The sequence below is a fragment of the Cyanistes caeruleus genome, unplaced genomic scaffold (assembly GCF_971803275.1).
Source record: "Cyanistes caeruleus unplaced genomic scaffold, bCyaCae1.hap1.1 HAP1_SCAFFOLD_76, whole genome shotgun sequence".
Classification (NCBI taxonomy): Eukaryota; Metazoa; Chordata; class Aves; order Passeriformes; family Paridae; genus Cyanistes; species Cyanistes caeruleus.
Window position 1 is genome coordinate 2,722,212 of NW_028255888.1, and position 26,672 is coordinate 2,748,883.

The 26,672-nt window shown below is 50.8% G+C and overlaps 2 protein-coding genes across 2 annotated transcripts; both read right to left on the reverse strand.

The window, feature by feature from the left end:
• Positions 1 to 2,154: 2,154 nt before the first annotated feature.
• On the reverse strand, positions 2,155 to 7,738 carry LOC147646961 (uncharacterized). The gene is made up of 5 exons (XM_086872732.1): positions 7,679 to 7,738; positions 7,144 to 7,178; positions 4,841 to 5,781; positions 4,583 to 4,776; positions 2,155 to 4,272 (listed from the first exon to the last, which is right to left on the reverse strand). The coding sequence occupies exons 1-5, from the start codon at positions 7,736 to 7,738 to the stop codon at positions 3,268 to 3,270; spliced, it is 2,235 nt and encodes a 744-aa protein (XP_086728858.1). The 3' UTR covers positions 2,155 to 3,267.
• On the reverse strand, positions 5,801 to 10,277 carry LOC147646962 (serine/threonine-protein kinase pim-1-like). The gene is made up of 9 exons (XM_086872818.1): positions 9,989 to 10,277; positions 9,834 to 9,884; positions 9,263 to 9,629; positions 8,473 to 8,649; positions 8,085 to 8,238; positions 7,679 to 7,847; positions 7,179 to 7,338; positions 6,908 to 6,998; positions 5,801 to 6,467 (listed from the first exon to the last, which is right to left on the reverse strand). The coding sequence occupies exons 3-5, from the start codon at positions 9,606 to 9,608 to the stop codon at positions 8,132 to 8,134; spliced, it is 630 nt and encodes a 209-aa protein (XP_086728944.1). The 5' UTR covers positions 9,609 to 9,629; positions 9,834 to 9,884; positions 9,989 to 10,277; the 3' UTR covers positions 5,801 to 6,467; positions 6,908 to 6,998; positions 7,179 to 7,338; positions 7,679 to 7,847; positions 8,085 to 8,131.
• Between the last annotated feature and the right edge of the window lie 16,395 nt (positions 10,278 to 26,672).

The window sequence follows — 26,672 nt, forward strand, 5'->3', positions numbered from 1 at the left end:
AGTGTTGATGTCATGGGAGGAGGAATTGATGCAGATTATCAAGGAAAAATTGATGTAAGTCTGTTAAACAATAATGAACAAGATTTTGTTTTCCAACCCCATGGCAGGGTATTACAGTTATTAATACTGCAGTTTTAAAAACAATTGTGAAAGAAGGACATCTACCTCAAATCACCTCTGTTCATGGAGATCAAGAGTTTGGATGCACCAGTCCTAATAATTGGTCCAGAGGCCAAATGGCCCTCCAGAGGCAGCTGAAGGAACAGCTCTGGGGAAAGACAATGCTGTTTGAATCCTGAGACCTGGGCAGGAACAATGGGAATATGTCCCTGCAGCCAAGTGTTCTCTGCCACAACAAGCTGATGTTATGGGATATTGTTTTACAGATGCTGCCAGAGCAAATTACCCTGTTTGGCCCAACGACCCCTTTGGAAAATGCTCTGATCTACGGGGCTCCATGTGAAGGCTGATGTGACACTGAGGGACTTCCACACCAATTCCAGCCAGGAGCCTGGGTGCCCGTCAGGGACTGGGACCTGGCACTTCTCCAGCCGAAGGGGAGAGGATCCCAGTTTCCAGCTCCTGGCTGGAATTGGTGTGCAAGTCCCTCAGTGTCACATCAGCCTTCACATGGAGCCCCGTGGATCAGAGCATTTTCCAAAGGGGTTGTTGGGCCAAACAGGGAGATTTGCTCTGGCAGCATCTGTAAAACAATATTGACTTTTTCTGGCAGAGAACACTTGGCTGCAGGGACATATTCCCATTCTTCATGCTCAGGTTTCAGGATTCAAACAGTGTTGTCTTTCCCCAGAGCTGTTCCTTCAGCTGCCTCTGGAGGGCCATTTGGCCTCTGGACCCACACTCTGGACCAATTATTAGGACTGCTGCATCCAAACCTTTTATCTCCACAAACAGTGCTGATTGGAGGTGGATCTCCTTCTTTCACAATCGTTTTTAAACTGCAATATCAATATTTGTGATAACCTGTCATGGGGTTGAATAATCCAATCTTGTTCATTCATTTTTAACAGAATTTCTTTAATTTCTCCCTCATAATCTGCATCAATTCCTCCTCCCATGACATCAACACTTTGCAAGGCCAAGCTCAAGTGAGCAGTTACCAAACCAAAGTGTTCTGGAGGAATCTGAATTCCTATTCTTGTATTGTTAACTTTCATTTGCTTTGGCTTTTTCCTAATTAATTCCAGTGCATGAAGGTCCAGCCCTGCAGCCTCTGGGGTGGCCCTGTCAGGGGCCATCACACCCAGAACAATTTCCCAGGCAGTCCAAGTCTCACTGTCCATGGTTGTGTTTGCAAATTGGGTGCAGCCCTGCACACCCAGGGCTTTCCATTTCCCCAGTGGGCCCATTGTTAAGGGCATGGAACACATCTGGGAGATGGGTTCTCCACCAGGACAGGTTCCCATTTCCTCATTTTATCAACTGCTCTCTTAACAACTCCTTCACCTGTTCAACCAATCCTGCAGCTTGTAGAGAGTCTGGTACATGAAAAACCCAGCAGTCTTAATCAGTGTGTTTTTCACAGGAACAGACAAAGCATTCTGCATCATAGTATCAACAAACCCTATAAAAACAGCCAGTTTTATCCGTTCCTCCTTTATTCCTTGTATAAAATTCACAAAGTTTACCACTGACATTTGGGTCTTTGCCAGTTCTTTTTTGTAGGGTATTTAGTGTTACAGTGAGCAGCCAAAGCTCACAAATTGGTATTTTCAGCATTATTTCACATTATTGAGTTTTGGTTATATATATAAATATATATTATTGTGTTGTTATTGTTATTGTTATTGTTATTATGTTACTTGCACAAACAAATCTGAGCTCAAGACTAAAACCTTTTTCTGTACCTTCATGTGGGAGCATTCCAAAAAACAACTGTTCCTTCTGTTGGTGCTGTTAAGAAAATCCATCCTTGTCTTCCCAAACCCACAAGTTCTTTTCCTTTTTCCATATGCAATGTTTGGATGCATTTTAAGACATCCTGCGGTTCAGCCTCTTTTAACCGACTGCCCCACTGCTCGCACGATGCTCCCACCTCAGCCCCGCTCCAGAGCCAGTGAACTCTGGGGAGGGCTTCCCTTCTGGGAATTTCAGATGGGACTGATTCCTTACATTTACATTTAAAAAGTGATATTTTGTTGTGATCTGGCCAGACTTTGCCAATTTTGTTTCACCAGTGGGCAGAGTCAGCACCAAAGGCACCAACACCACCTGAAGGAATCAGTGTCACTTACTGCAGCTCCAAGCAGCAAAGGATCACAAAAGGAGCAGCTCAGCAATGCACCCAATCATCACTGCCAAAGATTGCCTGCAGGCATTAACAAAGATCCAGTTCCCCTCAGACTTTGCCATCCCCAGATCCACCCATCAGCTGGGGATGCTGTCACAGCCAAGGACTGGAGAGCCACTCCCGGACACTGGGAAATCCTGCAGGTGCCTCCAGCCACAGGTGAGGCTCAACCCTGGCTGTGAGAGAGGGCCCAGGTTTGATAGTGCTGAATGAACAAACTGACAGCACTTCTGCTGTGGGAACATCTGGTTTCATCCTCCTCTTGCGTCCCTACCAAAGCCTGGCCAGGCCTCAAGGAGGAACCAAGGGAGTTGACTCTGTCCATACACCCCAAACAAGGCCAGATGTCGGATTGAATGGCCTTGTCTGGCTTCTAAACACAGAAAGGTCAATCCATGTTTCATTGATGAGTGGATCCATCTATCACAGTGCTAATGACCATGCATATTTCAGTAATGAGCAGACAGACAGATAACCTCTGGTTGGAAGGTTCATCCAGAGGTCACCTTTGGCTCAGGGCCTGTTGTTCAGGCCTCACTCAGGGCCTGTTGTTCAGACCTTGGCACTTCAGGGACGAGGTTTAGTGCTGGGCTTGACACTGCTGCATGACTGGCTGGACTGGATGAGCTGAGAGCCCTTTTCCAGCAAAATGGATTCTATAATTGCAGGATTCTATCTGCTGCATTCAGCTAGGTCCATTACTTAGCAGCATTACTTTGGCCCAAAAGCCCCCTCTTACTCAGCTCTTGTGGCCTGAGGCTTCAGCTCCTTCAGCTCCTGGTGCTGAGCTGCTCACACTGAACGAGACGACCCAGAGAGAAGAATACAGTTCATCCAATTCCTTCTGGGACACAGAGAGGGGAGGTGTGAAAACAGGAGCATTGTTTGGTGTGGCCTCTTCTCTGCCCTTCACACCTTTCAGGGCTTTGAACCAGCCAAGAGCTTTCTCCAGGAGTTCAATGAAGCAGCTGTTCCTGCTCCCAGGTCTGGCTCTTCCCAGTCTCTGACCTTGACTGCTTTTGTCCCTCTTGCTGTGCCCTCTGCTCCCCCAGGGCTCGGTGGCTGCTGCCCAGGACTGTGGGACTGGCACAGATCAAGGGGTTGAGCCCCTCCTTTCTGTGCCCTTGGAGCTGCCTGGTCACAGCAGCCTTTTCCATCTGGAAGCTCCACATGGGGAGGGAGTCCCCAGCTCTGTTCCTGGCGTAACATGCAGGAGCCCAGGGCTGCCATCTCAAGTACCTGCTGGCACTGAGGGCTCCCAGGTGCCTCAGGCTGCTGTGACACCGCTGCACAGGGAGGGAAGCATGGCAGAGGCTGCACTGAAAGTCAGCTCCATGTGCTGGTGTTGGTACTGCTGCGGGTGCTGGCACTGCTGGTGCTGGTGCTGCTGGTGGTGCTGGTGCTGGTGGTGCTGGTGCTGCTGCTGGTGCTGGTGCTGCTGCTGCTGCTGGTGGTGCAGGTGCTGGTGGTGGTGCTGCTGGTCCTGCTGGTTCTGGTGCTGCCACTGATGCTGCTGGTGGTGATGCTGGTGCTGCAGGTGCTGCTGCTGCTGCTGCTGCTGTGCTGGTGCTGCTGGTGCTGGTGCTAGTGCTGGTGCTGGTGCTGGTGCTGCTGCTGCTGCTGCTGCTGCTGCTGATCCTGCCCCTGGTGATACTGCTGGTGCTGCTGGTGCTGCTGGTGCTGGTGATGCTGCTGCTGGTACTGGTGCAGGTGCTGGTGCTGGTGCTGGTGCTGCTGCTGCTCGCACTGGTGGCAGTGCTGCTGCTGGTTCTGCTGGTGCTGCTGGTGCTGCTGGTGCTGGTGCTGCCACTGATGCTGCTGGTGGTGATGCTGGTGCTGCAAATGCTGCTGCTGCTGCTGCTGCTGCTTCTGTGCTGGTGATGCTGCTGCTGCTGGTGCTTCTGCTGGTGCTGCTGGTGCTGCTGCTGGTGCTGGTCCAGCCCCTGGTGCTGCTGCTGGTGCTGCTGGTGCTGGCAGTGCTCGTGCTGCTGTTGCTGGTGCTGCTGGTGCTGGTGCTACTGCTGCTGCTGGTGCTGGCACTGCTGGTGCTGGCACTGATGTTGCTGCTGGTGCTGCTGGTGCTGGTCCAGCCCCTGGTGCTGCTGCTGGTGCTGCTGGTGCTGGCAGTGCTCATGCTGCTGTTGCTGGTGCTGGTGCTGCTGCTGCTGGTGCTGCTGCTGGTGCTGCTGGTGCTGATCCTGCCCCTGGTGCTACTGCTGGCGCTGGCGGTTCTGTTGCTGCTGTTGCTGCTGCTGGTGCTGCTGCTAGCACTGCTGGTGCTGGTGGTGGTGGTGCTGCTCTTGGTGGTGGTGGTGCTGTTGGTGGTGCTGCTGCAGGTGCTGCTGGTGCTGCTGCTGTTGCTGCTATTGTTGCTGCTGTTGTTGCTGCTGCCACTGATGCTGCTGCTGATGCTGCTTCTTCTGGTGCTGCTGCTGCTGCTGGTGCTGGTCCAGCCCCTGGTGCTGCTGCTGATGCTATGGCTGGTGCTGCTGCTGGTGCTGCTGGTGCTGATCCTGCCCCTGGTGCTACTGCTGGTGCTGGTGGTGCTGCTGCTGGCACTGGTGGTAGTGCTGCTGCTGGTTCTGCTGGTACTGCTGGTGCTGCTGGTCCTGGTGCTGCAGGTGATGCTGCTGCTGGTGCTTCTGCTTCTGCTGCTGCTGGTGCTGGTGCTGCTGCTGCTGCTGCTGGTACTGGTGCAGGTGCTGCTGGTGCTGCTGCTGGCACTGCCGCTGGTGCTGCTGGCACTACTGGTACTGCTGCTGTTGCTGCTGCTGGTGGTGCTGCTGGTGGTGCTGCTGGTGGTGCTGGTGGTGCTGGTGGTGCTGGTGCTGATCTTGCCCCTGGTACTACTGCTGGTGCTGGTGGTGCTGCTGGTGGTGGTGCTTCTGGTGCTGCTGGCACTGGTGGTGGTGGTGCTGCTGCTGCTGCTGCTGCTGGTGCTGCTCGTGCTGCTGGTGGTGCTGCTGCTGGCACTGCTGGTGAAGCTAGTGCTGGTCCTGTCCCTGGTGCTGCTACCGCTGCTGGTTCTGCTGGTACTGCTGGTGCTGCTGGTGCTGCTGGTGCTGGTGCTGCTGCTAGTGCTGCTGGTGCTGGTACTGCTGGTGCTGCTGGTGCTGTTGGTGTTGGTGCTGGTGCTGCTGGTGCTGCTGGTCCTGCTGCTGCTGCTTCGGCTGCTGGTCGTGCTGCTGCTGGTGCTGCTTTTGGTGCTGCTGCTGCTGTTGGTGCTTCTGGAGCTGGTTCTGCTGGTGCTGCTGCTGCTGCTGCTGCTGCTGATCCTGCCCCTGGTGCTGCTGCTGCTGCTGGAGCTGCTGGAGCGGGTTCTGCTGGAGCTGGTTCTGCTGCTACTGCTGGTACTGCTGGTGCTGCTGGTGCTGCTGCTGGTGCTGATCCTGCCCCTGGTGCTGCTGCTCGTGCTGCTGCTGATCGTGCTGCTGGTGGTGCTGCTGCTGGCGCTGCTGGTGAAGCTGGTGCTGGTGGTGGTGCTGGTACTGCTGGTGCTGCTGCTGCTGCTGCTGCTGCTGCTGCTGCTGCTGCTCCTGCTGCTGGTGGTGCTGCTGCTGATGCTACTGCTGGTGCTGCTGGCGCTGGTGCTGCTGGTGCTGCTGGTGCTGCTGCTGGTGGTGGTGCTGCTGCTGCGATCATATTTCCAGCACTGCCCCACACTGAGGGATCAGATTGAGGCACTGCTGCTGCTCCCTCAGGACCAGCCCCAGTTTGATTGTTGCTGTCAGTGCCAGCACAAGCCGTGGCTGGAGCAGCAGGTGCTGACAGTGCCCCAAGGCCCAGGGCTGGAGGGGTCCCTGGGCTGGGGCTGGGAGGGAGCTGCCCCTTCTTCTCCCTGTGCCTCACGCAGAGCTGGGCCGGGCACAAGTGGGGCAGCAGAGCCAACAGGGAACCTGCGAGTCTCTTCCAGCCGTGTCTGCTCAGAGTTTGGCCTTGGAGCTTCAGGTGGGCAAAGGCAGCTGCTCTGCTCCCTCTGCGTGTCCCTGTGTTCAGCAGTGCTGCTCCATCAGTCTGTACCCAGCAACGGGGAAAAGCCTCAGCCCTGCAGGGCCAGGAGCTGCTGGGCTCTGCCTGAGCAGCTCAGCCAGCGGGAAGGGAGCTGCTCCACACAGGAACCAGGAGCAAAGGACACTTCTTTTTCATAGCATGATTTCTGTTTTAAGGGGAAAAATGCGGAAAAATAAAAGAAAAAAAACTTCTATAAAATGTGAAAGATAAAAACAGAACCCAAGCGTACAGTGAAAAATCTTCTCTAACTTTGAATTAAGGTGTAATTGGTCTTTTGAAACATAAAACACAGTTATTTACTTTGTAAATGTGCTGATGGCATGATGCATCTTACCGGCCTCAGAAACCTTTCTGAAAAAGTTTTTGGGGTTTGATTCCAATATTGTTATTTTAAATTGTGGTGAAATTGGAGTGAAGCAAGAAGAAAGTGCTTTGCGCCTTGCCAGCTCCAAGCAGCGCTGGGAATCTAAACTCTGTCAAACCCCAAATCCTTTAGAAGGTGCCCTTCCTTCTCACCCTGTGAATGAGCTGCACATTCCCTTTCAAACATTCAGGGGTTTCTTAAAGATGCAAAGTCCCACTTACAGCTTTTTGCTCTGGTTTGGAAGTGCAGAGGGGCAATTCTTCATCCATCAGCTCCAGACTGAACTGCCTCAGGAACACAGCAGTGGCACTTCTAGAGGAGGAAGAAAGTGCAATTGCACAATTGCAGCCAAAAAGAAAGGAAGAGTGGGACACAGAAAACATCCTGTGCAGATGCAGGCATTCAGCTGGGACTGTGGAGAGTTTGGGTTCTTGCCAATTGGATGTGTGTCCCTAACTGCAATCTCTTGGCCTGCAGGAGAGTCTCACTCACCTGCAAAAGCAGAAAGCTCAGGCGGTGTGCTGGGAACGGGCTTGTGTGATGCAAAGCTGTCAGAGCAATGGGAGGGCAGGGTGAGCCCAGCTGTGCCTGGGGCTGAGCCCAGCAGAGCCCTGGCAGAGCCCAGAGCAGCCTCAGCATCCGCAGAGCCCGGCTGCAAGGAGAGAAACCAGAAACTGCCCGTCAGCTGAAGGCTCCTGTCCCCTTGTCCCAGCCACCCGCGGTGCCCAGGCCATGCTGGCCGTGCTCAGAGCTGGGCCCAAAGCTGCCCATCACTGCTGCCTTTGGGAGCAGAGCAGGAGGGCAGGCCATGTGCCCAGCCTGCAGCCAGCCACGGCAGACCCAGCCCCTCAGCAGCTGTCCAGAGACAAAAAACAGCTTGGCAGCCAACTGAAGAATTGCTTGCATCCACCCCAGCCAAGGGGGGAACCTTTGGTGCCTGGCCAGGCTGTGCCATGCCCAGATCTGGGAGCATCCCCTGGCTGTGGACTCACCTGCAAATTGGGCGTGGAGCGAGTCTTTGAAGAAGACATGCCAGAATTGAAATCCATCATCTTCAGCTGGCCAGCTGGAGGAAGAGATTGCCATCCTTGAGGTTGCCCTTGGTGTCTCCAGCAGCAGCCCCAGCTGGTAACAGCTTCTCCAGGGGCTCCTTCTCCTTGCCTAGGGGCCAGACCAGGCTGTCAGTGCTCTGCCCAGGGTCCCAGCCATCAGTGAAGCAGACAAGCAAAAGCAGGGGGAATGGTGGCCACCAGTGCTTGCCACACCAGGTGTCCAGCTCAGCTCCAGCCCAAGAGCTGTGTGTTCCCTTCTGATGACCCCTGCTCAGAGCTACAGGCACGACAAAAACAGCCTGGTTTGCTTTGCCACCGATTGCCAAGAAATGTGTGGAGCTGTTACCTGCCAGGCCCCTGGATCCAACTGTGCATGTGGATCTCTCCCATCTCCTAGGGCAGATGAACAGCCTGCATCCAAGGATCGCGCAAAAGGTCTTCTAAGGATGGCCTGTCCGAGGGTTGCATGGACAAACACCTCTTAATAATATCTTGGCATTCTGAAGAGAGAAACCAGGAATCACCAGTCAGTTGGAGAAGTTGCCGCCCCCTTCCAGTGCCCAGGCCATGCTGGGTGTGCCCAGAGCTGGGCCTCAACTTCCCCATGGATTCCCTGTCTGCAGGAGAGCAGGACATGTGCCACCTCCTCAGCAGCTGCCAGAGCAGGATGCTCATAAGCCCACAGCTGTCTCCCAAGCCTGGTGTTCCCCCTGTGCCCAGAGATGAGGATTCACCTTGGGAGAGCCGTCGTGGGAACAAGATCCGCCCCCAGATGATCTGCTGGCCCCTCATGAATGGGTGCTTCCCTATGACCAGCTGGTAGAGCAGGAGGCCCAGGGACCAGATTGTTGCTGCCTGGCCATGGTAGCGTTGCTGGTGGATCCACTCTGGTGGGCTGTAGGACAGGGTTCCTGTGGAACACAGATGGAGCTCATCAGGGGGATGCTGCTGCTCCCAGAGCCTGGCCCCAGCATCCCTGGGCATGTGGGGGCTGCCCCAGCGGCACACGGGGTGACCCACTGCCCTCTTGCCAGCACCTGGCACTTGGCTACAAACCCAAGGTTGGAAAAGAAGCCACTGCGGCTGGAAGAGGGCAGCAGAAGCACTGGGGAGGCCCAACCATGGCAACCAAATAAAAACACACCCCGTGGTAGAGAAAACACACTCTCCTCGCTGCCTGCATGGCCTCCAAAACATTGTTAATAGGCCAAGGCAAACGTGGGGAGCAGAGGAGTTCAAGCCCTTCCTCGCTGACTCACTAAACTCTCTGGGGCATGGGGTCCGATCCCCGCCCTCTGCTACCCCCATGGGGGTTTTTGTCAGGCTGGCTGTCCCAGCCCCAGCCCAGGGCACAGTGGGTGCTGAAGGCTCTTGGCAGGGCTGGGAGCTGGCCCCCCTCACACCCCCATCCAAATCAATTTGCCTCAAGCATTGATCCCATCCTGGCAGCACCACGGGGAATCCCCGGTGCCACAGCCAGGCTGGGCCATGAGATGGCCAGGAGCATCCCCTGCGAGGGCTCACCTGCAAACTGGGTGTAGGCTGTGTCTTGCAGGAAGGCGCCACAGCCAAAGTCGATCAATTTCAGCTGCCCAGTGGCCAGGTCGAGCAGGATGTTCTCCGGTTTTATGTCCCTGTGCAGGACCCCGCAGCTGCTGCAGTGCTGCACGGCCTCCAGCACCTGGCGAAAGAGCCCCCGCGCCTCCTCCTCTGGCAGGAACCTCCGCTCCGCCAGCAAATGCGAGAGGTCCTGGCACCGCTGTGGACGCTCCAACACTAACACGAAGCTGTCGGGGAGCTCAAGCCACTCCAGCAGCTGAATGACTGCAGCACAGCCAGAGGACACCCTGTCCAGCAGCACAATCTCCATGGGAGCACGGGTGCCGTCGGGCTGCGGGAGGAGCACGGTGCTGTCAGTGGGGCTGAGGCCGGGCCAGGGCTCTGGGACCCCTCAGCCAGCCCGGGATGCTCTGCACACCTCGCTCACCCCACGCCCGCTCTCCCCGCAGGGCTCTCGGCGGCTCCCACCCCGCCGGGCCCCGGCTCATCCCTGCCCGGCACGCCCCGGCTTCTGCCGCTGGCCCCGCACACTCACCAGCTCGCCCCAGAGCCGGACGCGATCCCGCGGCACACATTTGATGGCCACCTGCGAGCAAGGAGCAGCAGAGGCTTGAGCTCGCTGCCCGCCCCGCCGCGCCCCCGCCATCTCCTCCGCCCCCTCCTCCTCCTCCTCCTCTGCCCACCGCTCACCGGGGCGCCGTCCGAGAGTCGCGTGGCCGCGAAGACGCTGCCGAAGCCGCCGCGCCCCAGCAGCGGGCCCAGCTCGTAGCGCTGCTGCAGGGCCTCCTGCGCCTTCCCTGGGGGCGAGTCGCGGCCATCAGCGCTCGGCCCGGGGACAGGAACGGCCCCCGAGCGCTCCCCGAGCTCCCCGGGCCGGGCATCCGCAGGCGTTCCCTCATTGGAACGCGGCAGCGGCGGCTCGGGGCCAGCGGCCGCGCTGCTGAGCGGCGGAGCTCGGGCCGGGGAAGCCGCAGCGGAGGCGGCGGCAGCGGCCCCGCCGCCTGTGTCCTCCGCGGGCCCCGGGAGGAGCCGGGGCCGGGGCCGGGGCCGGGGCCGGGGCCGGGGGCAGGGCTGGGGTCGGGACCGGAGCTGGGGTCGGGACCGGAGCCTGCGTCGGGGCCGGGGCCGGGATCGGGCAAGGCGGAGCCAAAGGGCAGCGATTCCGCCCCAGCCCCAGGCAATGATGCCCGCCCAGCAGCGCCAGCGCCAGCACAGCCAGAGCCCGGCGGAGGCGAGACCACGGCGGGACGGCCGGGGACGGGGACGGGGCCGGGGCAACCCCGCCTGGGCCCGTGGGCGGGTCCGGGGGCGGGCCGGGGGCATGGCCCGGGCGGGTACGGGGCTCGGGAACCTGGAAGAGGGGGGGACGCAGGAAAAGGGAGACCCGGAGGGAATGTGGGACAGTGGGAAAGGGAGAGGAGAGACAGAAAAGTGATAAATTGGCTGCTTTCGCTGCTTCCACTGCTGCTGCTGCCGCCGCTGCTGCTGCTGCCGCTGCTGCCGCCGCTGCAACTGAAGCACCGGGACCGTTTGTCCCCGTGTCCGTTTGTCCGTTGCCCGCTCGGCCCCGGCCCGAGCCCCGCACTCCCCGGGCAGCCCCTGAGCCTTGCCAAACACGGGAACTTTGCCGTGTTGAGCCAAGAGCCAGAGTCTTGACTCCTGCACAGGGGCACAGGAATGCCCTTGGCTGCTGCTGTGCCTTGTCCCTGCTGAGGGTCAGGCACCATCTGAGCACATTCCCTGAATGCAGAATTTGTACCCGACCCAAGCGCTGCACTTGTGTCTCCAGCATTGCTTTCCAAGGAAAACAGGGCAAGGCAAACTGGGTATAGCTCATGGTATTTTACAGTGTCTAAAACTTGCCAAGTCTCAGATCTTAGAGGTGAGATCCATTTGGAATGAATGGGATGGAGAAAGTGCAAGATGGAAAAGGGGAACATAAAAATAAATAGAGAAAAATAGAGAAAAACATATTGGTTGTTTCTTTTGATTTGATTTTCATTTCATAAGAAAGTTGTTTCAATTTTCCCAGAATCTTCTCCACAGTCCCGTCTGTTCTTTCCAAAAACCTGTCCTGGAGAACAAGGCACAGCTCCTATCACAAGATGTGCCCCCAGCTGCAGCTTCTCTTGGCTTCCCACACTGTAAGTGACTGCAGCACAACTCTTGCAGCAAAGCAGAACAAATATTTGAAGCACTTGAAACTTGTTCTTTCTTTTCCTTGTGCACTGGGGAGTTGTGCCATTGGTAAGGTTTCCACTGTTACTCATCTAGCCAAAGAAAACATGATGAGGTACCGGGAATTGTTAGGGAATACAAGCCTGGCTGAATGTGGAGAAAGAATCTCCAGGGTGTGCAGCCAGAAGTGGAGAGCTGATCATTCCAAATCCCCCATGGACACCTTGAAAGTGATCTGGAACATGAAAATGGGCTGACAGAGAGACTTTGTTTCTGTGTTCAGTTTAGATGATTCTACATCTCTTGCAGTGGGAGAAATCAAGAGCACAATCAGTTGATGATAAGCATCAGAACATGATAAGCTGGACCTCTCTGGATGACAGAAAGAATGTGAAAAGGAGAAATGCAGGGAATGACTTGGTGAACTTTGTATATAAGAAGGTACATTTTTTCCTAATAATTTCCAATTCATTCCCTTTGTTTTAGCCTTTTAAAAAGGCCAATTGCATCTCAGATTCCCCATGAAATGAGAACCCTGAGCTTGTGGAACTGCCTGAAAGGTGCCCTGTTCCTTTTTCTTCTGCTGCTCGGTAGAAACAGTGAAGCGAGTTGGGGAGTTCTGGGTTTTTTTTCTCCTAGTCGATTTTTTCATTTTATTTGCCACTGTAAAGGCAATTTCTGTGATGGCCTCTGTCAGTTGATTCTATTTCAGCAGCAGCAGCAGCAACAGGGCTGTGTTTGATCACTGCAAATGTGACCTGTGTGGCTTTAATTCTCTTTGATTTTGTGCTCAGGGAGTTGGGAGCATTTGGAGATCTACTACTCATGAGGCCTTTTTAACAAGCAGTCCGAGTTCCCTGTCAGAAAAGCACAGTGGGTAGCACTGATTGAAAGAGGCAATTGCAGCTGTACTGCTAAAATTCAAGTGGCAAGCAGAAGAGGGGCAAGATCAGCTGGGATCCACAATTGCCAAGGCCAAGGCACCAACAGCCTCCTGCTGTCACCTCAGGGTGAGTAAAACAGTGCTGAAAACAGCGCTGGAACCCGATCCTTTCTTCCTCTGAGGGCTGGCTGAGGGCAGCAGAGGCGGGCCTGAGGAATCAGGGCTGTTTGTGGGGGATTGTTGCTGTAGTCCAGAATTGCCCTGGCAAAAGCCCTGGCAAGCCGAGGCAGGAGCAGGTGGGAAGGGCCGGTGCTGCTGCTGCTCGTGGCCGGGAGCCCCGGCCGGGCCGGGCCGGCGCCCGCTGCGCTGCGGCTGCTGCTGCTGCCAGAGCCGGGCGGGACTCGGGGACAGGGAATGGACACGGGGGGACAGCAAAGGCCTTGGGGGCTGCAGGGATGTTGGTGCTCGGGCCAGCGCCAGCACAGAGCTTCAGCCTGCAATGAACCCCGAGGGAAACGCTGGGGAAAGGCTCCATTCAGCCTTTGTTTACTCGTCGCTATGAAGGGACCGAAGTAAAAGGAGAAAGAGCAGGGCCCGACCCCTTCTCCTTTGGGAGGAACCCCGCGCCTGGAGCTGAGAGGGGCCGTGAGGAAAAATGAGGGGCCATGAAGGGCTTTGAGAGGCCATGAGGGACCATGAGAGGCCATGAGAGGTTTTATGAGGCCATGAGAGGTTCTGTGGGGCCATGAGGGGCTGTGAGGGGCCATGAGGAGCCTCAGCCCTGGCAGGAGGGGGTCCCACCATGTTCCCAGGGCAGGGCCGCCGTGAGGGGCCGCGAGTGCAGACGTGGCAGCAGAGCGGGCTTGGGGCGCCTCTGGGAGGGGATGAGACCCTTCCCCAGCTCCAAACCACACCAAACCCGGCATTAACAGGATTTTCCGTCTTTAGAATCCACTGGCAACTTGGAGTTGAGTGTCCAGTTTAATTCTGGTGGGAAAAACAAGGGAATTTTCCCAGTGTGTGACATCCAGCCATTGTTATTTATGTCTAAGATTTAAAAGTCTTGACAATGAAAAGTGTAATAAAGAATTGAGTAAATAAAAATTCGGAATAAGAAGTTTAAATAAAGTATGTATAATTATAACTAAATGTAAGTATGGAATAAGGAATTCTCCTCCCGGTCGAGATAGAATTCCTTTTCCAAAAATCACGAATTGCAAAAGAACCCCCCCAGATAACAGGTTTCAGCAGACTCATCAACTCGGAGGAAAAGACAGGACACAGGCCATCATAGAAACAAAAGAACCAGCCTAAAAGTCTACCTCCAGAGAAAGGCAACGCCCGGCCGATTTCGGCCGGAGACCATCAAGCAAGACAAAAGGGACGAGCCCCAGGAAGATGGTCGTTGCCAGAATCGAACACCACACCCGCCAAACCCATACTACAGAAACTCAATCAAGAAAGACAAAGAAGAGACTACTCCTCCGAGATATCCATCGGCGCTAGCCCGGATCTCTCAATCCCGCTGTGATGAAATATGTTAAAATACATACAGACTCACTTTGCATTTGAGGAGACTCTGCCCGGATACTTACTGACTCAATGTTCTAGGCCAGGAAATCCATTCACCAGACAATCAGAGACATTTGGTGAATGGAAACTGGTTGGAATTCTAGCCTGGGGACATAAAATCCCTATAAAAACCCAGGCCAGAGAACCCTCAAACGTGGATTTGGGAACACCTATACCTTGCGTATAGACCCTGTCCACCCAGCGCTGCGCTGTCCATTTATTGTGGTTTTTTTTCCTCACTGTTTGTTGCTTTATTAATTTATAATAAATTAATCTTTGTTAATCTTTAATTTGCCGTTGCATTTATAACAGATTGGTGCCGTGACTCGGATTCGAACCGAGGTTGCTGCGGGTGATCGGGCGAGTTTGTGAGAGACGTGACCTGGTCACGAGGCGAGTGTGGACTTCAAGGCCGCGTTTCCATCCTCCCGTGAGGGAATTGGCCGGCCGCGAAGGAAGCGATTCTGTGTGAAAGGGTCTCTCTTTCCTTACTCGTAAAGCCTGAGGCTAAAGGGAGTCTCAGGGGACCGATCAAAGGGGGCTGAGAGAGGAAGGGACGTCCAGTCGAGCTCTGGAACTGGTAAACTCTCTCAGCCAAAAGATTTAGAAAGTCGGAACATCGAGAAAACCCCGGTACAGCTAACCGAGAGGTAAGTATTGGTGCGATCTAGGACTTTCAGACGAAGAAAAAAAGACGAACACAACGCAGAGCAGGTAAGAATCGTAAGAAAATGGGACAGAGAAAAAGTAGAACGCAGAAACTAGATAACGAGAAAAGCCCATCAGAGGAATCAAAACAAATGCTAGACATCCCACCAGAGAGTCCTTTAGGGTGGATGTTGAGAAATTGGGAAATCTGTCCCGAGAGACGAGGAAAATCAAAGGCAAAAATGATTTATTACTGTGCCGAGATCTGGGGAGGACAGGAATTGAGAAACTGTCTCACTTGGCCAGTATTGGGAACATTTGATAAATGGACGTGCAGGGAATTACTCGCACACGTAGAGAAAAAGGTCTCGCCAGACGGCGAGGAGAAAGAGTATGCCAAACTCTGGTTAAATACCAGAGTGCGGCTGTTTCCAGTGAAACAGAAAAACGAACATAAGACAGAGACCTGGGAACCCCTGGATCACTTACCCCCTCCATACCGCGGGCCAGTAGAGCCTCTGATGATGGACCAAGTAGTACCATCAGCACCCGAGGGTTCCATGGGGCAACTAGCAGAAGCACGCTCCCCTCAACCACCGGGAGTAGTGCCAGAAACCCTCACTACCCCCCCACCTGCAGAAAACCCAGCCACCGCACCCTCTTTGGAGTCGGTGTTGGCGCAAGGATGGGGCTTACCCCCTCCACAAATCCCGGTCCGGCCACCACAGCTGGGACCACCGAAAGTATCAGAAGGGAACCCTCTGAGTCACTTAGCTGCGGCAGACATCCCGCCAGCAATGAGGGGAAACCCTCCCGCAAACTCCAGTTCCCCTCCTGCAAGCAGGACTCGGTGGAAATCAAAAATAGGGAATGGAGAATGGGGAGAGACAGAAAATGGGCACCGAATGTTCCCTCTCAGGGAAGTGCCAACCGCCCCCGGAGTAATTGGATTTGTAAACGTGCCCCTTAACTCAGGGGATGTACGAGCATTCAAAAAAGAAATGGGGCGACTGCTAGATGACCCATTTGGAGTGGCCGAAAGATTAGACGATTTTCTAGGAAGTAGTATTTACACCTACGAAGATCTCATGGCCATCCTGAGATCCCTGTTTAGCCAGGAGGAGAGAGAAATGATTAAACAGGCGGGCATCAGGGATTGGGAAAGGCGGCACCCGCAGGGAACACCTGGTGACCAAAAGTGGCCGAGCGTAAGCCCGAGTTGGAGCGCCCAGACCGAAGAAGGGAGAAGAAGCATGATGGATTTGAGGAATATCATCGTGCAAGGAATAAGAGAGGCGGTCCCCAGAGGACAGAACATTAGCAAAGTATTTGGGGAATGTCAGGGAAAAGAGGAATCCCCTACCGAATGGGTAGAAAGGCTGCGGAGAAGTCTGCAGATTTACTCCGGGACTGATCCCAGTTCTCCGGTGGGGGAGGTCCTGCTGAAAACGCAGTTTGTGGCTAAATCATGGGAGGACATTAGGAAGAAACTTGAGAAAATTGATGGATGGCAGGAGAAGAGTCTCCAAGAGCTTCTAAGGGAAGCTCAGAAGGTTTATATGAGGAGAAAAATGGTTTATCGATGGTTCCTCGAGAATGATGGAGGGAAAACGTAAATCGGGTTATGCCATCATAAATGGTATAACAGGACAGACTGTAGAATCGGGTCCCCTAAAAGCAAATTGGTCAGCACAGGCTTGTGAACTTTTTGCTCTCCTAAAAGCCCTCAAAGACTTGAAGGGAAAAAGGGGAACCATCTATACCGATTCAAGATATGCATTTGGGATAGTGCATACCTTCGGGAAAATTTGGGAAGAAAGGGGTCTGATCAACACTAAAGGAAAAGGATTGGTACATGAGGAAATAATTAGACAAATTTTAGAAGCGGTCAGGGAGCCACTGGAGATATCTGTGGTTCATGTAAAAGGACACCAGACCGGACGACAATTCCATACAAGGGGAAACAATTTAGCGGATAAAGAGGCGAAAAGAGCGGCATTGTTGACCGTAAGTATTTCTGAGCTAGTCCCAAGGGAACCCCCAGAGGTTTCAGTGCTTCCTTCAGAAAAGGAGCAGGAAGACTTCAAAAAGGTAGGGGGACATTTCAAAGAGGGTAAATGGTGGTTACCTGACGGGAGGGAGTTGGTCCCGAAGGGAATAGCAAAAGGAATACTCAAAAGACTACATGCACAAACCCATTGGGGAACCAGGGCATTGGCTGAACAATTTTTAAAATTCTTCGGGTGTAAGGGAATCTTCGAGCTTGCAAAACAAGAGGTACAGGGATGTGTGATATGCCAAAAGGTAAACAGAGCGAATTTTCGGCAAACCAATTGGGGAGGTCGGCCAATCTCATATCGACCATTCGAAAGAATCCAAGTGGATTTCACGGAATTACCGAAAATTGGCAGAAATAAATATTTGTTAGTTATAGTAGATAAATTGACACATTGGGTAGAGGCCTTTCCCAGAGCTAAGGCCACGGCTCAAACAGTGTCTAAAATTCTACTGGAGGAAATAATTCCTAGATATGGTATTATAGACCATATTGATTCGGATCAGGGTACACATTTCACCTCAAAAATTATCAAACAGTTGTCCGATGCGTTAGGGATCAGATGGCAATATCATACTCCTTGGCACCCTCAGAGCTCGGGGCAAGTGGAAAGAATGAATCAGACATTGAAGTCACAAATATCCAAATTGACAATTGAAACAAAAATGTCCTGGGTCAAATGTCTCCCCTTGGCATTGTTGAATATAAGAACCATGCCGAACTCAGAAACAGGGCTGTCCCCCTTTGAAATGTTGTATGGAATGCCGTACAAGCATGGTATGCCGGTTGAACATCTTCAAACAGAGGATGTTCAACTCCAACCTTATCTCATTTCTATAAATAAAAACTTACAGGAGTTAAGGAGAAGAGGATTGATTCCTCAAAGCAGCACGTTGGGATTTCCGATCCACCAAATTCAACCAGGGGACAAGGTACTGATCAAAGTGTGGAAAGAGCAACCCCTCAGTCCCCACTGGGAAGGACCATTCCTCGTCCTCCTGACTACAGACACCGCGGTTCGTACAGCTGAAAAGGGCTGGACACACTCTTCCCGAGTGAAGAAAGTTTCGGTTCGCGACTCCCCCGAGTGGAAAATTGTAACCCCTCCGGGAGAATTGAAAATCAGGCTTCAGCGGAACAACAAATGAGCAACGAAGACAGGATAAGTTGCACCAATTTTGAATGTTATTGTTTTCCTTTTGTACATTTTAAGTGTGCATATTGTAAACAAACGTGGGTGACTCATTGTTTGGGAGGGCAAAAACCGAGAGGGTTGTGTGCCGCGTGTTACAAAGAGGAATTAGAACAGACCAACCTTTTTCTAGCACTTGCTACCCGGGTGGGTATCCTGGAACTCGACTCTCCTGAGTGGTTCCGATTTTTTCAAAAAGGGTTACGAGGCCATTTGGACTGTAAGGCGGAACCTCTAATAATAGAGTGCCGCCGAAACGTAAAGGTACCGTGCAGGAGCGGCACGATCAAGGCATCTCGGTGGGCAACCTTTAAAAGGAGGTTTGCCATCAGAACGTCAAGGGCCCCTGAAGACAGTCCTTGCTGCCGAGAAGATGGTTATCCCCGCCGTATGTTCTTGTACGGGCGGAGGGAATGGCAGAGGGATGCGATTGTGGGGAATCCTGACGATCCTGAACCTAGCCATGTGCTGGACCGAGAGAACGGGCCCCGAGGCGCCTCCGGGGACGACCTCCCTGGGGAAGTGTGAGCAGTGCCCAACTGTCTCGCGAACCGAGCCATGGATCGCCTGCCCTCCGGAATTGCACGCAGGAGAATGTTGGGCAAACGGTACCCAAATGGACCTGTGTAAGCTGGAAGGAAAAATTTGGTGCTCCACCCCGGGGATAGGTACTGGAAAAAGGCAACCCCATAACACAGGGGAAAAAGAGGTCCAAGCGACCCACCTACGAAATAAGAGAGATATAGGAGGGGTTTCCCCAATCTCGGTCTGCGGGCAGTGTAATAAAACTGTCTGGATTGGAGGAAAGAAACAGTCGACGTTCATTGCGTACCACAGAGTCAACCCCTTGTGTTACAATAAAGCAAACTTAAAATATTGTGCCATGGGGGGGAAATTGTACTGGGAAGGGAAGAACCTGAAACATGAAACGAAAGTGTCATTCAGTAATGAACCGATAGTTTTAGATTTACTGAAAAATGACGATGATAGAGTGTGTCTGCAGTTTGATCAGGTGATCTGTTTCGCAAAAGACGAGGATAGTTCAGACCCTGAAAATAAAATAAAACAATTAACTCTTGAACTAAAAAGGCAGGAAATGGAAAATAAGAAAAAAAGACTCGAACAAGAGAGGTTAAACTCTCTCAGTGAGCAATACGAACAACTAGAAAAACAATACGATAATTGGAAGCTACCTAGCCCTAATCAGAATCTATTCATAGATCTGATGCAGGAAATAGCTACCGAATTAGGATTGACTAATTGTTGGATATGTGGTGGCCTGAAATCAGCCGAAAGATGGCCATGGAAGGGAGAAGGATTAACCCCAGAACAATTACTTAAGTGGACAGGATTAAAATTATCCAAAACAACCCGGCGACCAGAGGGGTGGGTGATTGACAAAAGAATCATTGGAACTTTTTGTGTCAGTCGGGAAGGAAGGGAATTCACCGAGCTAGTTGGTTACACCCCGTGTGTAAAAACTCTCTCGGTAAATTCAGATAAAAAGACAAAAATTTGGCAGCCGGAATCACCCGAGGGCTATTGGAGCCAATCTCGGGAAAATAATTGCGAATGGATAGATCTAATTGGTTTATGTTGGAACAAACAGGACGGGGCGAATCCCTTCCATGCCTTTCTCGGCCTGAGGGAATATTGGGAGGACCCGGCAAAACTTAACAGAGATTGGAAGGCACCGGATAGGATTTACTGGATATGCGGAAAGAAAGCATACAGTGAATTGCCCAGAAATTGGAAAGGGTCATGCACACTCGGAATAATTCGGCCTTTCTTCTTTACACTACCTAAAGATGAAAGCAGGTCTTTAGGTGCTCCCCTCTTTGAAACCCTAGCCCGACAAAAGAGGGAATTGAAACGGGAACTACCAATAGCCGGAGGTAACCACCAGTGGAAGGGGGAGGAATGGCCCGCCGAAAGAATCATACAATATTATAGACCGGCAACATGGGCAAATGATGGCAGTTGGGGATACAGGACCCCAATCTACCTCCTCAATCGGCTCATTAGGATACAGGCTGTGGTAGAAGTTGTTTCAAACCACACTTCAGAAGCCCTGGAACTCCTAGCAAAACAACATTCTCAGATGAGAGCCTTTGTCTACCAAAACAGACTCGCTCTCGACTATTTGCTAGCTGAGGAAGGAGGAGTGTGTGGCAGATATAACGAGTCAGAGTGTTGCATGGAGATAGATGACTTCGGAGAAACTATAAAGGGTCTAGCCGCTGAAATAAAGAAAGTAGCCCATGTACCCGTCCAGAAGTGGAATTCGATTCTCCAAGCCTCTTGGTGGGATCAAATTTTTGGGCAAGGGGCATAGTGGAAAAAGCTAGTATTCTTTATAGGATGTTCTATTGCCGGAGTCATCTTCCTACCCTGCCTGATTCCTTGTCTAATCAGACTGATACATTCTGTCGTTCAAGGAATGCAGATTGCCTCTCTCCCAATAGACCCAGAAAAGGCACAAGGAAACACTACCCTTCTTTCAAAAATCATGAAGTTAGAAGAAGAAAAAGAGAATAGAAATGCGGTTAAGGCATTGAGGGAATTTGAAAATAAACATATGTTGTCCACAGAAAATATAGAAGAATTAGACCAAGAGGAAAACGACATTATTTAACCTGATATTCCTCTGAAAAAGTATGAAAACACGAATTTTTAATGTGTTCAAATTATTAGGTGGGGGACTGTAATAAAGAATTGAGTAAATAAAAATTCGGAATAAGAAGTTTAAATAAAGTATGTATAATTATAACTAAATGTAAGTATGGAATAAGGAATTCTCCTCCCGGTCGAGATAGAATTCCTTTTCCAAAAATCACGAATTGCAAAAGAACCCCCCCAGATAACAGGTTTCAGCAGACTCATCAACTCGGAGGAAAAGACAGGACACAGGCCATCATAGAAACAAAAGAACCAGCCTAAAAGTCTACCTCCAGAGAAAGGCAACGCCCGGCCGATTTCGGCTGGAGACCATCAAGCAAGACAAAAGGGACGAGCCCCAGGAAGATGGTCGTTGCCAGAATCGAACACCACACCCGCCAAACCCATACTACAGAAACTCAATCAAGAAAGACAAAGAAGAGACTACTCCTCCGAGATATCCATCGGCGCTAGCCCGGATCTCTCAATCCCGCTGTGATGAAATATGTTAAAATACATACAGACTCACTTTGCATTTGAGGAGACTCTGCCCGGATACTTACTGACTCAATGTTCTAGGCCAGGAAATCCATTCACCAGACAATCAGAGACATTTGGTGAATGGAAACTGGTTGGAATTCTAGCCTGGGGACATAAAATCCCTATAAAAACCCAGGCCAGAGAACCCTCAGACGTGGATTTGGGAACACCTATACCTTGCGTATAGACCCTGTCCACCCAGCGCTGCGCTGTCCATTTATTGTGGTTTTTTTTCCTCACTGTTTGTTGCTTTATTAATTTATAATAAATTAATCTTTGTTAATCTTTAATTTGCCGTTGCATTTATAACAAAAGTAATACTAAAAAATAATAATAACAACAACAAGACCAAGAAAAAAAGCCCCGAATCCCAACAATCAGCTCAGAAACATGTTTTTGTTTGTAGTAATAGAGTAGTACTAAAGAAATAAATGAAAGGGATTTAATTTGTAATTCAGACAAAAGATGTTTCATCTTTTTCCAAGGTTCTGGTCCCCTTCCTCCAGGGTCATTTCCTTTACTCAGCCACTTTCTAATAGGTAGAAGGGAGTTAAGCACACAGGAAAAGACAACAGCTCCTGTTTCCAAGATTAGCAGCCACCACTCCAGGGACCCTGAATTGCCCCCAGGTACGTGTGTGCACTTGAAGGGTGAGCGGGTGTTGGGGACAGAGATCTCAAACTCGTTCTAAGGCTGTGAGAAACCCACAAGTGGCAAAGTATCATTGTGGGTCAGCTCCTGCTGAAATTCCATTCCCCCACACCCTCCAAATGGGCAGGCAGGGCTGGGCTCTGGCAGGGTTCAGTTTTGAGTGCCTTGTGCTCCCTGGCATGGAAGTGATCCTATGAACTCTGGCATTGATGGACTGTGGTATGGCTGCTGAAAGAGGAGGGGGAATCTCAGGAGACAGGAACGTCTCTTGTTCTCCCTTCTCCCTGCAGAACCCCCTCTCCAAAGAGAAATGCCTGTGCCGGGTTTCCATGAGACCCCTTCCCTCAGGCCAGTGTCTGAGCCACTGTGTGGTCTGCAGGAGCCAAAGCCAGAGGAGTCCCAATATCAGTCACCCCACGGTCCCCACACAGCAGGAGAAAGCACTGCTTGCAGTGGGGCTGCTGATCTGTGACTTGTCCTGGTTCCATCCACCCCACTCCTCTCAGCCACAGGCACCAGAAGGATCCCAGGAAAGCCACAGTGCTCTACCAGATGTCAGGAGCACTCCCTGCTGTGGCCTCAGGGATGCTGGGTGACCTCGTCGATGAGGATTTCTGACTGGTGATGGAATGTACAGTTACAGCAGAGAACGTTGCTTGTTTCTAGAACTAGAACAAAGATCCCAGATGGAACAAGCCTTGCTGGTTATAGTCAGAAGCATCAGTGACCAAAAGTTGTATTTCCTTTGGTTTGGTCACTTCTTTGTTCCTTCTCAGTGTTCAGGCTGGGCTGTGGGGTGTCCTCATTTGCTGCATTTTCTGAGCTCCTCTTGGATCCTTTGAGCAATAGGTTGTGCCCTCTGAGGATCATTTGTGCTCCTTGGTGACCCAGGAGAACCTTGCAAACAATTTTTGGGGGAGCTGCTGCTGTGATGTCACAGGAACGTTGCCGTGTCCTTGTGGTGTTCCCGTTGCTGTGGGGCACAGAGGCCTCAGTGTCAGAGCGGCTCTGGGCACCTGCTCATTGCCTGAGGATCGTCCTGCCCAAGGCATTCTCAGCAGCCAGCCCAGCCCCTGATGGGTGTCCTTCTGTCCTTGCAGGGGGACAGAGAGTCTGCAGACATGTGCAGCACAGCCAAAATGATCCAGCAAGTGGTTGTTGCAGTTTTGCACTCTGGACTCTGTGGCTTCTTATGGGTATTTTTTAACCCACTGGGCCCTGAAGTTGAGGATTTCCCCAGGTGCACCATATGTGCCTTTGGGATTGCTGTGGGCTTTCTGTTCATCCTTTGGAACGGAGGTGATTTTGAATGAAAATTGCCATTAAGATGCCATTTATTTGGGACAGCTCCTGCCAACAACTTCTTAAAAACGGGGTTGTTTGTAGCCAGCAGGGTGTGCACAGCATTGGAATGGAGCCTTGGGGGGTTCTGTTCCCCAAGAGGAGAGTCTGTGGCAACGGACCCTGGCGCTCCCTCTGTTTGCTCACCCAGCCAAAAACTGGACACAGCCTTATATTTTGTGCTGTTCTCTTGCTTGCTGTGTGATTCAAAAGGACTATGACTCCAGGAGGGAAGTTGTGAAAGTAAAATGCTCTCTCTTGGCATTGACTTGTTGTGTGGGATTTGCCAGCAGAGGCAGCTTTTTCTCCTAACAGCATCTGGTTCAGGTGAAGGTCCCCTCACACATGGACACTGGGAAGCTCCTTCTTCAGTGGGCAGGAAAAAAACCTTTGGTGTTCAGAGATCCCAGCTGTTCCCTTTCAACACCAGTATGAGTCCAGTAAGCTCCAGTATGATCCTTGTCACATGGCAGCACTCCCAGGATGGTCCCATTTGCCTCTGACTAGATCAACCCAGTCAGTCCCAGTATGATGCCTTTGGCTCCTAGCATGCTCCCAGTTGCTCCCAGTCACCCCCAGTATGGGGGATGATGTGCATGGTATGTTCCCAGTCATTCTCAGATACTCCCCGTATGAGTCCAGTCACTCCCAGTATGATCCAAAACTGGATTGCTGGGAGGCTTCATGGAATCCTGGAGACCATTGTGACACTCTAGGGCCCCATGGAACCGTGGTGACACCAGCTTGGCTGGGAGTGTTGATGTGCTGCAGGGTAGAAGGGCTCTGCACAGGCAGCTGGACAGGCTGGATCCAGGGACCAAACCCAACAAGGTGAGGTTTAACAAGTCCAAGTGTCGGGTCGTGCACTTTGGCCCCAACAACCCCTGCAGTGCTACAGGCTGGGGACAGAGTGGCTGGACAGCAGCCAGGCAGAAAGGGAGCTGGGACACTGATGGACAGCAGGCTGGGCATGAGCCAGCAGTGTGCCCAGGTGGCCAAGAAGGCCAATGGCTCCTGGCCTGGATCAGGAACAGTGTGGCCAGCAGGAGCAGGGCAGGGATTCCTCCCCTCTACTCTGCACTGGTTGGGCAGCACCTCGAGTGCTGTGTCCAGTTCTGGGCCCCCAATTTATTTAGGAAGGTCATGGATGGGCTGGAGCGTGTCCAGAGAAGGGCAACAAGGCTGGTGAGGGCTCTGGAGCACACAAGTCCTGTAAGTGATAGTAAAAGGTCTCAAAATGTTAGAAAATTTGGGGACTTATAAAGTTAGTTAGGTTTGGAAAGGCCTTGGAAAAGTTGGCCCTGGGAAATGTTAGGCCTTGTACTTGCTAAAAATCAGGTCAAAATTGCACCTGTGTAATCAGTAGATGATCATGATACAATTGTTAGATGTGATTAGCTGTAATTATTGTTTAAAGAACGTGAGGAACAATGTTAGGGGGCTGGGGTGGATCAGGAGAAATCCATGCTTGGGTAAAAACAATGCATACAATAGAACAATGTAAGTTTAATAATTAATATGTGAGTTATATAATGCTAGACTATGAAAATATGTTCAACCCAAAACCAAGATGAGAGAGATTTGGGTATGTGTACCCCTGACACCCAGATTTCTTAATAAAGCACCCGCATATAATCATTTGTGGTTATGTGTGTTCCTGAACGCTAACAATTTAATCAGATTTTACTGGAATTTTCGGAGATATTTGTGGAATTTTGTGTAATACTTGTGGAATTCTGTGGGATGTTTCTGGAATTTTGTGGGATTTTTGTGGAATTTTGTGGGATACTGAGGAGACTTGAAAAATTCTGAGGGATTTTTCTTCGATTTTGTGGAAATCCGTAAAGATTTTGTGGGATGGTTCTGGAAAATGGTAGGGTTTTGAGAAGATTTACAGATTTTGTTGGGATGTTTGTGGAATTTTTTGGGATTTCTCTGGAATTTTCTGGGATGTTCCTGGAATTTTGAGGAATTTTGACTAGACTTGAAGAATTTTGAAATATTTTTCTTAGATTGTATGGAAATTTGTGGAGATTTTGTGGGATGTTTCTGGAATTTGGTGGAGTTTTGTGAAAACATAAAGAATTTTGTAGGAGGTTTCTGGAATGTGCAGTTTTTTTGAAATCTTGTGGAATGTTCTGGAATTTGGTGAGATTTTGAGAAGACTTGAAAAATTTTGAGGGATTTTTCTAGGATGTGTGGAAATTTCTAAAGTTTTTGTGGGAAGTTTCTGGAATTTGGTGGGGTTTTGAGAAGATTTAAGGAGTTTGTTGGGATGTTCATGGAATTTTGTGGGATTTTTCTAGAATTTTGAAGGACTTTGAAGAGACATGAAGGATTTTGAGGTATTTTTCTTAGATTGTGTGGTAATTTGTAAAGATTTAGTGGGATATTTCTGGAATTCGGTGGGGTTTTGAGAAGACTTAGGGAGTTTGTTGGGATGTTTGTGGAATTTTGTGGGATTTTTCTGGAATTTGGTGGAGTGTTTGTGGAATTTTGTGGAAATTGGAAAAGTTTTTGTGGGATGTTCCTGGAATTTGGTAGGGTTTTGAGAAGGTTTAGGGAATTGTGTGGGATGTTTGTGGAATTTCGAAAGACTTTGAGGAGACATGAAGAATTTTGAGGTATTTTTCTTAGATTGTGTGGAAATTTGTGGAGACTTTGTGGGATGTTTCTGGAATTTGGTGGAGTTTTGCGAAAATGTAAAGAATTCTGTGGGAGGTTTCTGGAATGTTGTGCGATTTCTTTGAAATGTTGTGGAATGTTCTGGAATTAGGTGAGAGGTTGAGGAGATTTGAAGAATTTTGAGGGATTTTTCTAGGATGTGTGGAAATTTGTAAAGTTTTTGTGGGAAGTTTCTGGAATTTGGTGGGGTTTTGAGAAGCTTTTTCTAGAATTTTGTGGGAAGTTTCTGGAATTTGGTAGGGTTTTGATAAGACTTAGGGAGTTTGTTGGGATGTTTGTGGAAATTTGTGGGATGTTTCTGGAATTTTGAAGGACTTTGAGGAGACATGAAGAATGTTGAGGTATTTTGCTTATATTGTGTGGAAATTTGTGGAGATTTTGTGGGATATTTCTGGAATTTGGTAGGGTTTTGAGAAGATTTTTCTGGAATTTTGTGCGATGTTTTCGGAATTTTGTGGGAAGTGGAAGAGATTTTGTGGGATGTTTCTGGAATTTGGAAGGGTTTTGAGAAGATTTAGGGAATTGTGTGGGATGTTTGTGGAATTTCGAAAGACTTTGAGGAGACATGAAGAATTTTGAGGTATTTTTCTTAGATTGTGTGGAAATTTGTGGAGATTATGTGGGATGTTTCTGGAATATGGTAGGGTTTCGAGAAGATTTAGGGAGTTTGTTGGGATGTTTGTGGAATTTTGTGGGATGTTTCTGGAATTTGGTGTGATTTTTGGGGAATTGTGTGGGGTGTTTCTGGAAATTGAAGGACTTTGAGGAGACATGAAGCAATTTGAGGTATTTTTCTTAGATTGTGTGGAAATTCTTGGAGATTTTGTGGGTTATTTCTGGAATTTAAAAGACTCTGAGGAGTCATGAAGAATTTTGAGGGTTTTTTTAGATTTTGTGGAAATTTGTCAAGATTTTGTGGGATATTTCAGGAATTTGGTAGGGTTGTGAAAAGATTTTTCTGGAATTTTGT